We start from the raw sequence: 15,173 nt of genomic DNA on the forward strand, positions 1-15,173 counted from the left end.
TAGGGGCTCGCACACCCTTGCAGGCAGTTTGGTTTTCATCGTGAGGGAGCTGGGAAGGCCTGGGCACCTGAGCTGTGCTGGGACCTGATCTGGCTTATGGCTCTGGAAGTCCCTCTCCTGCTGGGTTAAGAACGGACTGTGGGAGGACACAGGTGGAGCGGGAAGCCCGTTAGGAGGCTTCTGGGACAGTCCCGGCGAGAGGAGGGTGGCTGGGCCTGAGTGGCAGCAGTGGGAGGGATTTGGAGTCCTGACTGGCCCGAGGGCAGCGACGGGCAGGAGTCAGGGGTGCCTGCAGGGACCTGGGCCTGGCGCTGGAAGGCTGTGTTACAGTCAGCCATGATGGGGAGGCGGGTTGGGGTGGAGGTGGAAGTTCTCTTCGACTTCCAAGAGGAGGGGTCAGGTAGGCAGCCGGGAATGTGAAACTGGGAGGTGGGGACTGAGCTGTAAGGAATCAGCCACAGGAGATCCCTGAGCAGACGGGCAGTGAGCGGCGCCAGGGCAGCACCCTAGGACCCTCCAGCACCAACAGGAAGAAGGGCCGGGACAGTTCTGCAGCTGCCTGAGAACATCCTCTGCTCCCCACACCTGCCCTCCTTTCCGCCTCCTTCCTGTAGATGGGCTCCCACCAAGTGCCAAGAGCTGGGAACAGGACTGGCCCCGGGCGACGTACACTTTTACCCAGGAGAGAAAGAAAATGCGTACCTGAGCAATCAGGTCGCCACAGGCAGGAACTGCAGCCCAGGGTCTGGGGCTGGCCAGCTACACTCCAGTGAGCTGCAGACCTCTGCCCACAACCCAGCACAGAGGGTGTGGAATCAAGAACCCGCTTTACATAAAGAAGAATGAAATCCTGGCATTTGCTGGTAAATGGACAGAGTTGGAGTATATCGTGCTAAGTGAGATAACCAATCCCCCAAAACCAGAGGCCAAATGTTTTCTCTGGTAAATGGATGATGACACATAGTGGGGGGAGGCTGGTGGCAGGGGGTGCAAGAGAACAATGGAGGAACTTTGGAGGGTGTAGAGGGAAATGGGGTGGGATGGGTGGGGGAAGGAAAGATGGTGGATGAGGCAGACGTCATGACCCTGTGTACGTGTATGACCACAGGAACGGTGTGACTCCACATCGTGCACAACCACAGAAATGAAGAGTTGTACCCCACGTGTGCGCAGTGAATCAAAGCACAGTCTGTAAAAATAAAAAATATGAAAAAAAAGAACTGGCTTGCCTGCTGCTCCACGCTCACTGTGATCACTATGAGACGACACTGACGAGATCACAAGCTGATTTCACTCCCGACTGTGAAAAGGAGTGAGGACGTAAAGGATGAGTCCAAACCCCAGTGTGTCCGCTGTCCTAGCAAGGCCAGCCACTGGGGAGGGGGATCCTGAAGGACGCCCTTCTCTATCACAGAAGCCAGCATCTCGTCCAGGGCTCCCAGCCCCAAATCGCTGGGATCACCTGGGATTTTTTGAAATCCTGGAGTAAATCAGAACTTTTGGCCTATGGACTGAGTTTTACTTTCCCCCTTGTAGAGATGGGGTCTGGCTCTGTTGCCCAGATCCCAAATGCCTGGCTCAGGAGACCTCCTGCCTCAGTGCCCCTAGCAGTTAGGACGACAGGTGTGTGCCACTGCGTCCAGACAAGATGAAAAAACTTAAAAGCTCCAGAGAACTTTCTAATGTGTAACTGGGAGAACCATGGATCTAGGATTGTATTAAATAATTTTAAAATTTGAAAATCATAAAGTAGTTCATCAAGGGATGAAGATTTTAGTCGGTTTCGGTTCATTCCTTTGCTAACAGACCTTAAGGAAATGGCTATAATTCAACTTGGCAAATAATCCACAAGTTGGCATGTTCTTCGCTAGGATTAACACTCCCCTGTCTTTGTTCTGGCTGCTGAAAGAAAACACCACAGACCGAGTGGCTTATAAACAACAAAAGTGTCCTGGAGACACTTATAAACAACAACAGCTCTGGAGACGTGAAGTCCCAGATCAAAGTGCCAGCAGAACCGTGTCTGGTGAAGGTCCCCTTCACAAAGACGGCACCCTCGGTGGCAGACGGTGGAAGGGCTGAGAGGTCTCAGGCGCTAACACCGTCCACGGTGCCTCTACTCCCACGGCCTGATCACCTCCTAAAGGCCCCGCCTCCTAGCACCATGGCCTGTGGGTTGAGGACACAGGGTTGAGACCACAGCACCCCACCCACAACACACAATTCAAAACAGAAACGATGACAGTCTTGATTGACTCGATGAACTGCATGACCTTGCCCAGTAAAAAATCCTCAGGTTTTAAACTGCCTTTTGTCACCAGCAAATGCAACTTTTTTTTCCTCTTAAAGATTCCTAGGGGGCTGGGGCTGTAGCTCAGGGCCAGAGCACTTGCCTAGCATGTGTGAGGTACCGGGTTCGATCCTCAGCACCACATAAAAATATGCAAATAAAAAAAAAATAAAGACATTCTGTCCATCTACAACTACAAAAAAAAAAAAAAAAAAAAGATTCCTAGGGTGGGCTGGGCACCATGGAACACGCCTGTAATCCCAGTGGCTCAGGAGGCTGAGGCAGGAGGACTGCAGTTCAAAGCCAGCCTCAGCAACTTAGCAAGAACCTTCGTAACTCAGTGAGACCCTGTCTCTAAATAAAATACAAAAAAGGGCTGGGGGTGTGGCTCAGTGGTTGAGTGCCCCTGGGTTCAATCCCCAGTAGCACCCCCTCCCCCCAAAAAAGATCCCTAGGGTTGGGGAGGGAGTCCAGTGGTAGAGCACTTGCCTACCAAGCTTGAGGCCCTGGGTTCCATCCCTGGCATCAAAAAAGAAAAAATAATAATTTCTATTAATTTATTGATTCATTCTTGAAGCTGTAGAACAAAATTAACCATGAGACCAAACAAGGACCAGCTTCATTTGCTATAATTTGAACAGACCTGGTGAACTATCAGCCTTAAGCATAAGCTTACAGGATAAATACCAAAAAACAAACAAAAAGCAAAAAAAAAAAAAAAAAAAAAAAAAGACCTTTATTATTGGGAAAAAAACTTCTAGTTTATTAACAAAATTCACATAATAATAATTGCACAGTTCTTTCTCTGCAAATGTCATTCATTAAACTACGACAGATGTGGATGAGCAGACATCCTTTAAAACCTTTCTGACAGATAGATCGCTGCACTGCATCCGGCTTGGATGGCACTCTTCAGGAGGGTGTAGGCTGGGGCCTGTTAACAACAAGAGAGGACTGAGGCAGGAAGTGGGGGTGAAACCGGCCAAATCATGCTTACATTCATATTATCACAGTGAATCCCACTTCACCCACTTAAAAGTCAATGAACAGACAGAAGGAAACCAGCAGAGTAGCCAAGGGAGGAGGGGAGGTAAGGGGAGGTGCTGGGGGCCGCAGCGGAGCAGATACCCCGTGCACGTGGGGCTGTGTGAGAATGAACCCCGATGCTGGGTGTGGCCATAATGCACCCATAAAAACACTGTAAAAACAACAGCTGGGCGTGCAGAGCACGTGCCCAACGCTCAGGAGGCCCTGGGTCCAACCCCTGCACTGCAAAACGAACGAAAGCAACCCAGAAACACGTCGCGTGCTCATTTTAGTGTGTAAGAGCCACGGCCGGCAGGGCAGAGTGGACTTCTCTGAATGAGGAATAAGATCTGAGAAGCAATTTGTTTTAACTTGGGACAAAAGCTGTTTAAGAGACTGGAATGCGTCTGCCTCTGCCAAAACCCTGGATCAGCCCGTTTCTCACAGGAAAGGGAAATTCTGACGCTCCCAGGGGCAGGACAGGGATGAGGGGACACGATCCCGGCTGGGGCGACCGCCTGCTGGCTTGCTTCCTGCCAGTGACGGTTAACTTCCCTTCGCCCCTTCGCCGGCACTTTAAAATGCATTTCTCTGGGAACAAGAACCCCAGCCCCGCCCTCGGATCCCAGGCAGCGCCAGGGGCAGCGGCCCTACCGATTCTGCGTCATGCTCGAGGCCCAGGTCGTGGTGCTGGAGCTCTTCATCTCGGAACTGCTTTATCACCTAGTTAAGTAAAGGAAGGGGGCGGTCGGCACGCCCACTCGCCTCACGGTCCTCCTATTTCAAAGGCCAAAGCTTCACGTCACAGTCTAAGGCTGGTAGGCCACCAACCCAGGAGCGGCCAGAGTGCCCGTGAGGCCCTGCGGGCTGTACCGTCTCCGCCTACCTGCAGTACCCCGCTCCCCATGCAGCTGTGTCCCAATAAAACTTTATTTACAGCACAGGGGTTGGCCACAGGCCGGGGTCTGCAACATCTGACTTAGGCTTTAAACACTGAATGGTGCCCTTAGAGCTGGGTGTGCAGGTGCGCCCGCAGATGTAAGCCGTGGGAGGCTGAGCGGGGAGGGTCACTTGAGACCAGGGACACACCCAGCCTGGGCAACACAGCAAGACCCCACCTCTAGGAACAGAAGACTGAAACTACAAAATTTAAACCGTCCCCCAGTTTGCTATGGAAAATTATCTGAGGACATCTATTACTTCAACCATTTCATCTCAGAATCTACCAATGACAGGGATTTGGAGAAAACACAGGCAGGCCTGGGTGCAGGAGATGTGGGGTCTAGCCCCACTCTGCCCAGGCTGTGTGACCAGAGCAAATGGCTCCACCTCTCTGTGCTTCACTCTGTTCGACTTTAAAATGAGGTGCTAATAACTTAGATGTCAAGTCCCTACCATCCCTTAACATCCTGTTCTGCCTTCTTACCAACTGCCGACCTGTCCTTTCTCCCCTCGAGCAGCCCCTTCCAGCCCCCTGGATCACCTGAAGAAGCTCCTGGTGTCTTTCAGGGTCCTCCTCCATCAGCGTCCTGATCTGGTTGTTATAGTGATGCGCGATGGACTCTTCCACCGCCACTGTGCAGGCCATGGCGCCCTCCTTCCCCAGCAAGGCGGTCCCTGCCCCTGCAATCACCACGTGCAGAATGATAACATGCGGGACAGACGCCACTGGGAAGGCGGGTCAGCTTCCGCCAGGTTTCCCCGCCCGGGCACCACGACGTCTGAGGCAGGTGGTTCTTGGGGCAACGTGTGTGCTGACCACTGTCAGACGCTCAACAGCCCTGACCTCTGCCAGCCAGATGCCATGGCACCTGCTCACAGGTGTCCTGAACTGGGTCTTCAGATGCTACCGTGTGTCTCAGGGGCAAAGCTGGGGGTGGGACCGGACCCCACTTAAACTCTGAATCACAGGGTGAGACAGCTCTTCTCCCTAGTGCGCTCCTCCCTCCCCTTCAGTACCGGGGCCTCCCGCGTGCTTGGAAACGTGCTCTACCGCCGAGCTGCATCCCCAGTCCTTTGGAAACTTTACTTTGAGACAGGGTCTCGCTAAGTTGCCCAGGCTGGCCTTGAACTTGTGATTCTCCTGCCCTGGGCTCCTGAGTAGCTGGGTTCACAGGTGTGCGCTCCACATCCAGCTCTTAAGGGGCTTTAAACCTGATTGCCTGCTTCTGGGGTGAGTGTGCCTCTGACCTTCTAAACCAGTCACTCTTCTCCCCTCTCCCTTTTTAGAAGTCCTCACAGAGCTGGGTGCAGTGGTGCACCCCTGTAATCTCAGCAGCTGGGGAGGCTGAGACAGGAGGACCGCGAGTTCAAAGTCAGCCTCAGCAACTTAGCATGGCCCTGAGCAACTCAGTGAGACCCTGTCTCTAAATAAAATACAAAACAGGGCTGGGGATATGGCTCAGTGGTCGAGTGCCCGTGAGTTCAATCCCCAGTACCAAAAAAAAAAAAAAGTGCTGGTAGATCTCAGGTTTAGAATCCAGGCCAGGGACAGTGTCTGGCTGCAACTGAAGTAGATGAGCTTGATCCCTCTCATTTGTTTTTGTTGTACTTTCTATTTCTAAAAGTACTGATTCTATCTTAAAGAAATTTAAGCAAAGAAAAAAGGGAAATTCAATCAACTTAACTTTGAAAAAACACTAAGTAAACTTCAAAAGGCCATACAGGAACGCGAAGTTCATGCATGTGGTGCCCAGGTGACCAACCGCCTCAGATCCCGAAGCTCACACAAGCACTTCTGCAGGACACGCACCCAGCGCAAAGCCCACCACATTCCAAAAGGGCATGAGGACCGTGGGCCGGACCCGGAAGGCCACCATCAGCTCGTTGAACTTCTTCAAATGGTCCTTTTCTTGATCCCACATTTTCTGCAAGACACAGAAGAATGAAGTCAGGCCGGCGCTCCAGGGGCCTCGCCTCCATCTGGAAGACGTGAAGGAAGCGGAAATGGAGGACACGAGCACACTGCCAGCTCCCAACCCCTAAAACCTCCACGAGAAACTGAAACACCAGGGTCACAGCAGCCTTTGTCATGGAGAAGAGACACCAGCAGAGCAAAAGAGGAGCTGTCAGCTCAGCTGCAGCTGAGGATGCCACGGCCATGCCTCTGGAGGAGTCCCCAGAGCCACAGCAGCCGCCCACTGACCCGGGTCCACCCTCGCGAGCATGGTGCTGCACCCACTTCAAACCCAGGAGGACAGAGTATCAACTAGTGTTAACCCCGTCCACCCCCAGACATGCGTCTCTATATCAAAAGTAAAAAGTCGAATGAAACAGCCAACACGTGGGTGGCCCTTCCGAGTGCCAACTACCGTCAAATGGCTCACCTGAATGATCGGCCCAACGCTCGTCCGGCCCAGGACGGCCATCTGGCCTGCGTAGATGCGGTTCGCTCCATATTCACCTGCATGATCCACCCGGATTATCCGATCCACAGCGGCACGACTGACGTCGTCTAAGGTCGTTCCAGAACTGCAGGGCCTGACGCTGATTCTTCTCCCACAAGCTGCAATGCAGGTGTGAATTCTTCATCACTCTCGGGTAAATCCAGGTGCTTCCTTCTCCCTCCCTTGCCTCCTCCTGTCCTGGGGATACAACCCAGGGATCCCACGTGCTGGGCGAGCATGCCACCACCAAGCCACATTGCCCCAGCCCTTCTGATTTTATTTGGGGACAGGGTCTCGCTATGTTGCCCAGGCTGGTCTTGAACCTGTGCTCCTGTCTCAGCCTCCTGAACAGCATACGCCAGCGTGCCTGGCTGAGATGTTCAACAGACAGAGGAGCACCTGAGGACAAAAGTCATGAGTGACCTCCTCAGGGGCAGATACGTGCCCCGGAGCATTCTGCAGTGCTCCGCGTGGAAGTGTTCACAGTGCTGAAACGTGGAAGGTTCCACCCAGGGACCTGGCTTCTGCTTCACGTAAAGGTACAGAGATCTGGAAATGCCCAGCCTGCCCTCTCACCAGGCAACAGTGACCCTGGCAGCTTCTTCTGGAAGGGCACGCTTCTCCACTGACCCACCCCTCCCCTGTCCTCTCCAAGCCAGGCCGCAGAGCAGGCTGCGCAGGCAGGGAGCTTTCCAACCACAGTGCTCCTGCCCACTGGGTCTCCAGGTGCTCCCGTGCACCCCACCCACACTGAAAATCTGAAAAGGCTGAGTGTACCGGTCCCCGCATGCAAAGGTGAGACCCAGGTTAGGTCCTCTTACAACACCCAGCCCTGGGTCTTCAGAGTCCAGTCTTACAGCTCAGTTTCTTTCTTTTTTTTTTTTTTTCTCATTTGGTCCAATATCACTACAACTGAACTCCTCTTATTTTCAAAATGTAAACTCTTTAGGGCACATTGGATTTAATCTTTTAAAACATCAATAAATGGTTTCTCTCTGAGCCCCCAGATCAGGGGATCCCAAGAGGTCCCCCCACAAAAAAGGGGTCCTGTAGTGTGCTCAGGTGTCTAAGGCGGGTTTGCTCCATTTTGCAGACATAAAATTGAGACACAGGCCTGGGGCTGTAGCTCAGTGGTGGAGCACTCGCCCGGCACACGTGAGGCCTGGGTTCCATCCTCAGCACCACATAAATACAATAAAGGTCTAAAAATATTTTTTTAAAAAACTGAGACATGGAGGTCATAGTTTGTGGTCCAGTGTGACCGACACTGGCATCGTTCTGAACTGTTTCTCAGCTCTTGGGCTGGGACCACTATCTTCTCATGTAGGCCCATTAAAACAACCAAAATATGTGTGAAGAAATTTATTTTGGGTACACCTGGTTCTTTCATTTAAAAATGCTGGAGGGTTTTGGACACAAGGTCAATGGATAGGCTTGGTAGGGGTGGTTCTTAACTTGAACTTTTCCACCACTGGGATTTTAAATGCACACTTCAAACAAAGAAGTGTGGACATGAGATTCTGAAGCATCAAGACTCTGATTTGGTCTGCTCCCCTGCATGACCTGCTCCCTCTCACCAAGCAAATCTGACTAAAGAAATTGGATAGAGTCCAAGAACCAGAGATCAAACACTAGATGAAGTCTAAGACCTGCCCATCATACCACACCACTCAGGGCTGTGCCACCAGACAGTGGGTCACTGCTGACCATGGTCAAGTTTTATGTGGAGAACAGTTTGAGACCTTGCACAAAGTCAAGGTAGTCTGTCGTAAGTTTCTGCCTCCACGTCCAAGGCTGGTGCTTCCAGCAGATTGATTTCCTGGTAGAAAGTGGAAGTTGAAGAGTTTGCTCAATATTTCAAAAATGATCGTTTGCTTGTTCTTTCACTTGTACCACCACCCAAAAACATTAACGGGGAAACAAAGTTAGGGACAACCCAGTACTAAAAAAATAAAAAATAAAAATAAAAACCAAGAATAGCAAGGGGCTGAGTATGCAGGTTCAGTTAAAACACACAGGTGGCTATTAATGGGTAGTGGGCAGGATTATGTTTGTATTTAAAACACAACAGACTGTCCCCTGACATGACACTGCTCTTCCGGATTCAGGCACTCTGCATGAGTGGTGCACACCTGTGATCCCAGCAACTCCGGGGGCTGAGACAGGAGGATCACAGGTTCAAAGCCAGCCTCAGCAATTTAGAGAGGCTGCAAGCAATCTAGAGAGACCCTGTCTCAAACTAAAAAATAAAATGGTCGGCGGGGTGTGGCTCAGTGGCTAAGGGCCCCTGGGTTCAATCCCTGGTATCCAAAAAACCAAACCAAACAAAAAAGAACCCACCAGATTCTGGCACTAGGTAAGTGGTTTTTGGTTTTTGGTTGTTTTTTTTTTTTTTTTTTCTGATGGGGGTGGTGGTGAGAGGCTTGGGTATCAAAATATTTGCTATTTCCACCTTTTCACAATCTCATCTTTGTAAAGTGTGAGATGGGCACCAGAATGAAATATGCCTAAAATCAAAAACTGCAGGTCCCTGGGTCTGCAGACAGCAATCATTTTTTTGCTGCAAAGCACAAAAGGACCATGTATAATTAAAAAAAAAAAAAAAGAAAATGTTTTTCCAATCACTAATATAAATAAAACAAATCAGAATACTTCTTACATTAAAAATTCCCAATACCTTCCCCACCCTACCAGTAATGGGGACTAAACCCAGGGGAGTTCTACCACTGACCTACATCCCCAGCCTATTTTAGTTTTGGGACTGGTCTCACTAAATTGTCCAGGCTGATCCTCCTCCCTCAGCCTCCCATGTAGCTGGGATTATAGACGTATGCAACTACGCTAGCCAAGGTATTTCCTTTTAAGGGAAAACATACAATCATAAAACTTTTCCTACTGAGTTTATCATGAGGATAAAATGTGATATAGAAAGCAAAAAAAACAAAATAAAATGAATGATTTTTATTGTTATACTCATTGGCTCAGCAGGAGTGCATTAAAAGTCACATTCAACAACTCTTGAGTTCTGACTGCACTATCACATACTTTACAATATAAGGTGAGTGCCCTCAATTTTATCACTTTATATCCCTGTTTTCTCAAATGTGTCATTTTATAGCCATATTTCCCAATGTGTGAAACAAAACAATGTGGTTCCTGAAGATTTTCAGTGGTATATGGGAAGATTTTAAAGGAGCTTATGAATGTGTATTAAATAACACTCATGTAATAAAGTTACTTTTAAAATTGCTAATCCATTTATTAAGGAAAATATCTCCATTTGCAGCTGATATATTGTAAACATTTTCGAAACATTTGCTAATCTCCTTTTAAAAATTAGTACATATTATTCAGAATAGTGGGTTTCATCTCATTTTTATATGCATATAGTAATCTACACTTTTTTTTGGGGGGGGGTGCTAGGGGTCGAACCCAGGGCCTTGTGCTTACAAGGCAAGCACTCTACCGACTGAGCTATCTCCCCAGCCCCTACACTTTTTAACAGAAAGAAAAATGGTCTCGGGTTCAACCCTTGCCAGGCAATACTCTCTCCAATTTCAACACCGGTTTTCTGTGTATTTCAGGGCAGGTTTGCAATTACGTCATTACCCACAGCCCCAAGCTTCACCTCGGAAATCCACCCGTCACTCTCGCGGCCTACTGCAAGCCCCGCCCCCACGGCACACGTCACGCAGTCTCGCACCGTCGCATGCCTGTGACGTATACAAACGTCTTCCCCGTGACCTCTCCGACCCAAACCTTAATCAAAATTTCCCCGGCTCGTTGGTCCAACGTATACTGCGGCCGCATGTCCCCCTTTACCTGAGAGGGGCCGCCGGGCGCCCATGCGCAGTCGCCATAGGGAGGGAGCTGCCGACGCCCCGGCACAACTCATCTCCCGGATCACAAAGCAAACACTGTTTAGCTCAGCGGGCCAATTGTGCTCTTGGCGCGGACTGATGATGCAAGCAGACGTAAGAAAGACGCTACTCGCCCTGGTACCAGGGGAAACGCCCTTAGACCCACGCTTTCACGCGATTGGCTGAGCGCTGCAAATGAACCAAGTCTATTGGATGCGGCCCCTATCAATCATTCAGGAGCCCGCCGGTGGGTCAGGAACCTTGGGTTGCTGTAGTGATGAGAATGCTAAGTTGCTTTTAAAGGTCTGGACAGGCTCAAGGTTTCTCACCGAAATTCCTGGGAGAGACGACCATGAGGGTTATTAACAGAGCCAGTGTACCTTTTGCTTTGTCTACGCGGAAGATCTGCCTGCTTTCACTTATGAACTAGAAATTAGGCGGCTGCAGTGGGGCACCTCGGTAAACCCAGGAGGCTGAGGCAGGAAGATCCCAATTTCGACGTCCTCAGCAATTTAGTAAGACTGACTTGTAGTTCCGTGGTAAAGCGCCCCTGGGTCCAATGCGCAGGACCAAAACAAAAAAAATCCACAGTAGAAATTACATAGTGAAGTGCTCGCTTCGGCAGCACATATACTAAAATTGGAACGATACAGAGAAGATTAGCACGGCCCCTGCGCAAGGATGACACGCAAATTCGTGAAGCGTTCCATATTTTTTAAGAATGGTGGAAGGAAGGACTGGATAGAGGGAAAAGAGGGGTGGGAAGGGTGGGGGGAAGGGAAAAAATAACAAAAAAATTACATAGTGAAATTCAAGTGGCCATGGGTAACAGTGTTATCTTTAGTAGGTCCTACAGCACACTTTAAATTTCTTCCCAGTCCTGTTCTCAATTTTCAGATTTATTTCCTACAGAATATATATTGTGCTTTGTACCCACTTTATTTTTAGGGGAGGGGAAATTTGCAACATACGTTTGTACTTTTAAAAGTGCACATCCACTAATATGCCACTCCTACTTGTGGGGTCTACCCAACCGAAATGATTTTTCAAATGAGTAATGTATTATGAGGACAGAAAAAAAATCAAAGATGCATATCTGGAAGAATATAAAACAAAATGTTTGATATTGGTTAACATCAGAAGGTTGAGACTCAGAAGGGAGCTGTCAATGGATTTTTTAGTTTTCCCAAATTTACTATAAAAGATCTTAAGATAACTGATCTTATAAATTGAATTTAAGTTGCTAGTTATTTAATTCATCCACAATGTACAAATGAACACACTACACTAATTCAAAATTAGGATGAACCTAAGCTTAATGGGGTGGTGTAACATTCTTACATAAAGCCACAGAAAGTGTAAATTTGGCTTCCCAATGCCTTAGCATGTTCAAAATCTTTGCTATAATTCCCTTTCTAGGTCTTTGTCCATAAGGAGAAAAAGCACTGACAAAAATTTATGATGTACCAGTTATTTATTATTGGGAAAATTTGGAAATAAAATGTTAAAAGTGGTAAGGCAGTGTTAAAAACTATGAGTCCTCTGAATGCTGTTATGTAGCCCAACAAAATATTTATAATGAACTTTAGACAACACAAGAAAACTCTGAAGTGAAAAAAAATACTAAATTTTTCTTTCTTTCCTTATTCCAAGTTTTCTTCTCTTCCTTCATAACTTTCTATACTAAAAGCAATTTTGCCAAAATAAACAGTGGATGTTCATACATGGTACTCAGGAATGATTTTGAATTTTCTCTGTTGTTTCCAGTGTCCTCCATATTTTCTATGATAAACAATTTTTAAGTGAGAAAACAATTTCAAAAGTAAAAAACATCATTTCCTAATTCAGTTATTAAATCTAAAAGCGATTTTTGTATTGTTTTTCTATTTTAAAAATAAGGGGGACTAGGGTTGGGATCAGTGGTTGAGCGCTTGTGAGGAACTAGGTGCAATCCTCAGCATCATATATAAATTAATTAATTAAAGGTGTCCATCTACAACTAAAAAATTTTAAAACTAAGGGGACTTTTCAGAAAAGACATTTGTACAAAATCACACAATGAAGCAAGTTGCAAAACTATTCCATGCCCCAGGCACATTCCAAACATTAGACACAAAGAGGTCAAATAGAACTTAGTAGTAAAGTCACACACTATATAAAGATGATATGCTTACGAGTTCTCCTTTCTCAAGAATTGAATCTTGTACTACCACCTTGCTGACATTAATTCCTTTGTTCTCCAATACTTAACACAAGTAGGTAGCTGCAGGAATTCACTTTGCCAACTGAAGAGTTGATGCAAACTCAAGACTTGCCTAACTGGATTCTTCTCTTTGCTGGGATGAGAACATTTTATGATCGCAAGAACCTGCAAGTCAGCCTATGAATAACAAGGGCAACACAGAAATGTTTGCAGGGCTTTTAAAATTCTAGTTCCCAGTGTTTTGCAAAAGGGGGGCCACAGAAACAATCTAAATATCCATTCACGGTTGCATGGTTATAGAAAGTATCCACAGATGCAATGGAATGCTACTCAGTCATAAAAAAAAGAATAAGATCACTGCATACATGGAAAGAACTTCAAGATCTTTTATTAAGGAGAAAAAAGAGAGAAGCTCAGAAATCTGTATTTCACAACACACACCCACACATATATGCCTGCTTGAATATGTATTAAGATTTTCTGGAAGAACATTCTCAGTGGTTTTCTTTGGGAGTAGGATGAGTACTTGAAATAATTTTATGTCATCTAAGTTTAAAAAGCACAAGTACACGTCTAGGCTTCAACAGAGCCAAGGAGTCTTAAAAGCATTCCTCTGATGATTGCATTAACAATTCTTTAATTTTCAAAAAAGGCAAAGAGCGACTACAGACTGTTAATTTTTCAAGATCACTTGATTGCTGACAAGAAGCCTCCATGGGTTCAAATATATACAATCACATTTTAAAACCTTTAAGATGCTGTTTAATCAGTAGTTTTAATGCACATGTGTTAGAGAGTCATACTTCAAAAAATTATACAGACATCACTGAAATTATTAAACTTATCAAAACATATCAAAACAGTCAAGAGGTATGCAAATTAGCAGCATTTAACTAAAACTATATTATCTTGTTTCAGTATCAGTTTTAAAACACATAAAAACAGCAGTATGTTTTCATTTTATTCATCGCACATGTACACACACACACACACGCACACAGGACACTCTTCAGAAACCTGGTAAAGGCAAGAACATAATACACAAATAAAGGCACTATGCAGAAATGCTAACAATTAAAATTTGCTTTTTCAGAAAGGCTTTCAGTTTCTCAAAATTCCATGGCACCAGTCATTAGATTTAGAGACTCATAAGACTTGAAAAGTTCGGTCTAACAGGTACAAAAATATTCCTGTTAATATGACCTTTGTGGAAGAAGAAGGCCAAGTTAGGGCTAAGGTTGTAGCTCTGTAATAGAGTGTGTGCTTAGCATGTGTGAGGACCTGGGTTGATCCCCACCACCAAAAAGAAAGAAAGAAAAAATGATTACAACAAAGGAACCTGAGTATAGAAATGGGGACGCTCAGACAGCTTGCTTTCCTCCTCGGGTCAAAGAGCTAATCAGTTTTAAGGGACTGGGACTGTGTTGAGGGGCAGGTAGGAATTATTCTCAGAAGCAGCTTTCCAAAACCCACATCCAACTTGAATTCCAGGAAAGGTGTGGAACCAGAGAAAGGAAGAAAAAGAAGGGAGGGAAGAAAATGGTCTATTACAAAACTACAGTACTTTAAAAAAGATGTTGAGACATAAAAATGAAAACATTACATTAAGCAATTAACTTAGGCTTCTACTAAAAGGTTCAGAGCTGTCAATTTCAGGTATGTTTACGATGAGGTATTTGTTGCCTCTGGTTTTTACCATAACGGAAATCTTGAGAGAGATTCTGCTCTTGTCATGTTTTGCAAAATAAAGGCCCATGCATTTTAAAATGCTCAGCACAGGAAAACAAACGATAGCTCTCGACCGTGTGGAAATGTGTATTTAAGAAACCAGGGCTGATTCCGTCTGGTTGGGTAGATTTTCACGGCTGGTCTGCTGAACTGGCTGAATTGTGATCTCGACCCCCGAAAACTGAGGCATGCAAACTCTCCCCTGCAGCGCTCAAGAGCTCTCTCCAGCTGGCTCAGAAATGTTAAGTGTCCTTCAGAAACGGAGACCTTGGCGCAGGAAGGGGAACGGAAGACCGGGAGATGAACGAATGAGCCTCCTGCTTCTGATGGTACGGGTTCCTCTTGCTGAGAACTCAGAACTCAGGATGGAAACCGAGCTGCGGATGAGCCGTCTGCTGAAGGAGGCTTGCCCCTGAGCAGGAAGTTAGGCTGCAGAAAAGCACAGAGGCCATCAACCTGCCACAGCTCCCCTCCTGGAGAGGACCCAGCAGAGCCTGCAGGGACTCCCTGCCCATTTACTCACAGGCGGGGACTTCTCTCCCCTACAGCTACCAGGTCTCCAAAATGGCATGGCAGTCCCCGCTCTGTTCTCACCACCTGTTCCAGACACAGGATTGGAGGATTTTTCTTCATTAAAAAAAAAAAAAAAATAGAAAAAATCTGTCATCAGAGCCATTCAA

At 47.0% G+C, this 15,173-nt stretch overlaps 1 protein-coding gene across 1 annotated transcript; it reads right to left on the reverse strand.

The window, feature by feature from the left end:
• Nucleotides 1–3,035: 3,035 nt before the first annotated feature.
• COQ7 (coenzyme Q7, hydroxylase) lies at nucleotides 3,036–10,658 on the reverse strand. Its single transcript, XM_079121950.1, has 6 exons — nucleotides 10,525–10,658; nucleotides 6,643–6,821; nucleotides 6,069–6,183; nucleotides 4,800–4,939; nucleotides 3,971–4,039; nucleotides 3,036–3,224 (listed from the first exon to the last, which is right to left on the reverse strand). Exons 1-6 carry the CDS (start codon nucleotides 10,595–10,597, stop codon nucleotides 3,147–3,149), a joined length of 654 nt encoding a protein of 217 aa, XP_078978076.1. The 5' UTR covers nucleotides 10,598–10,658; the 3' UTR covers nucleotides 3,036–3,146.
• Between the last annotated feature and the right edge of the window lie 4,515 nt (nucleotides 10,659–15,173).

Source organism: Sciurus vulgaris, assembly GCF_902686455.1.
Source record: "Sciurus vulgaris genome assembly, chromosome: 18".
Lineage (NCBI taxonomy): Eukaryota > Metazoa > Chordata > Mammalia > Rodentia > Sciuridae > Sciurus > Sciurus vulgaris.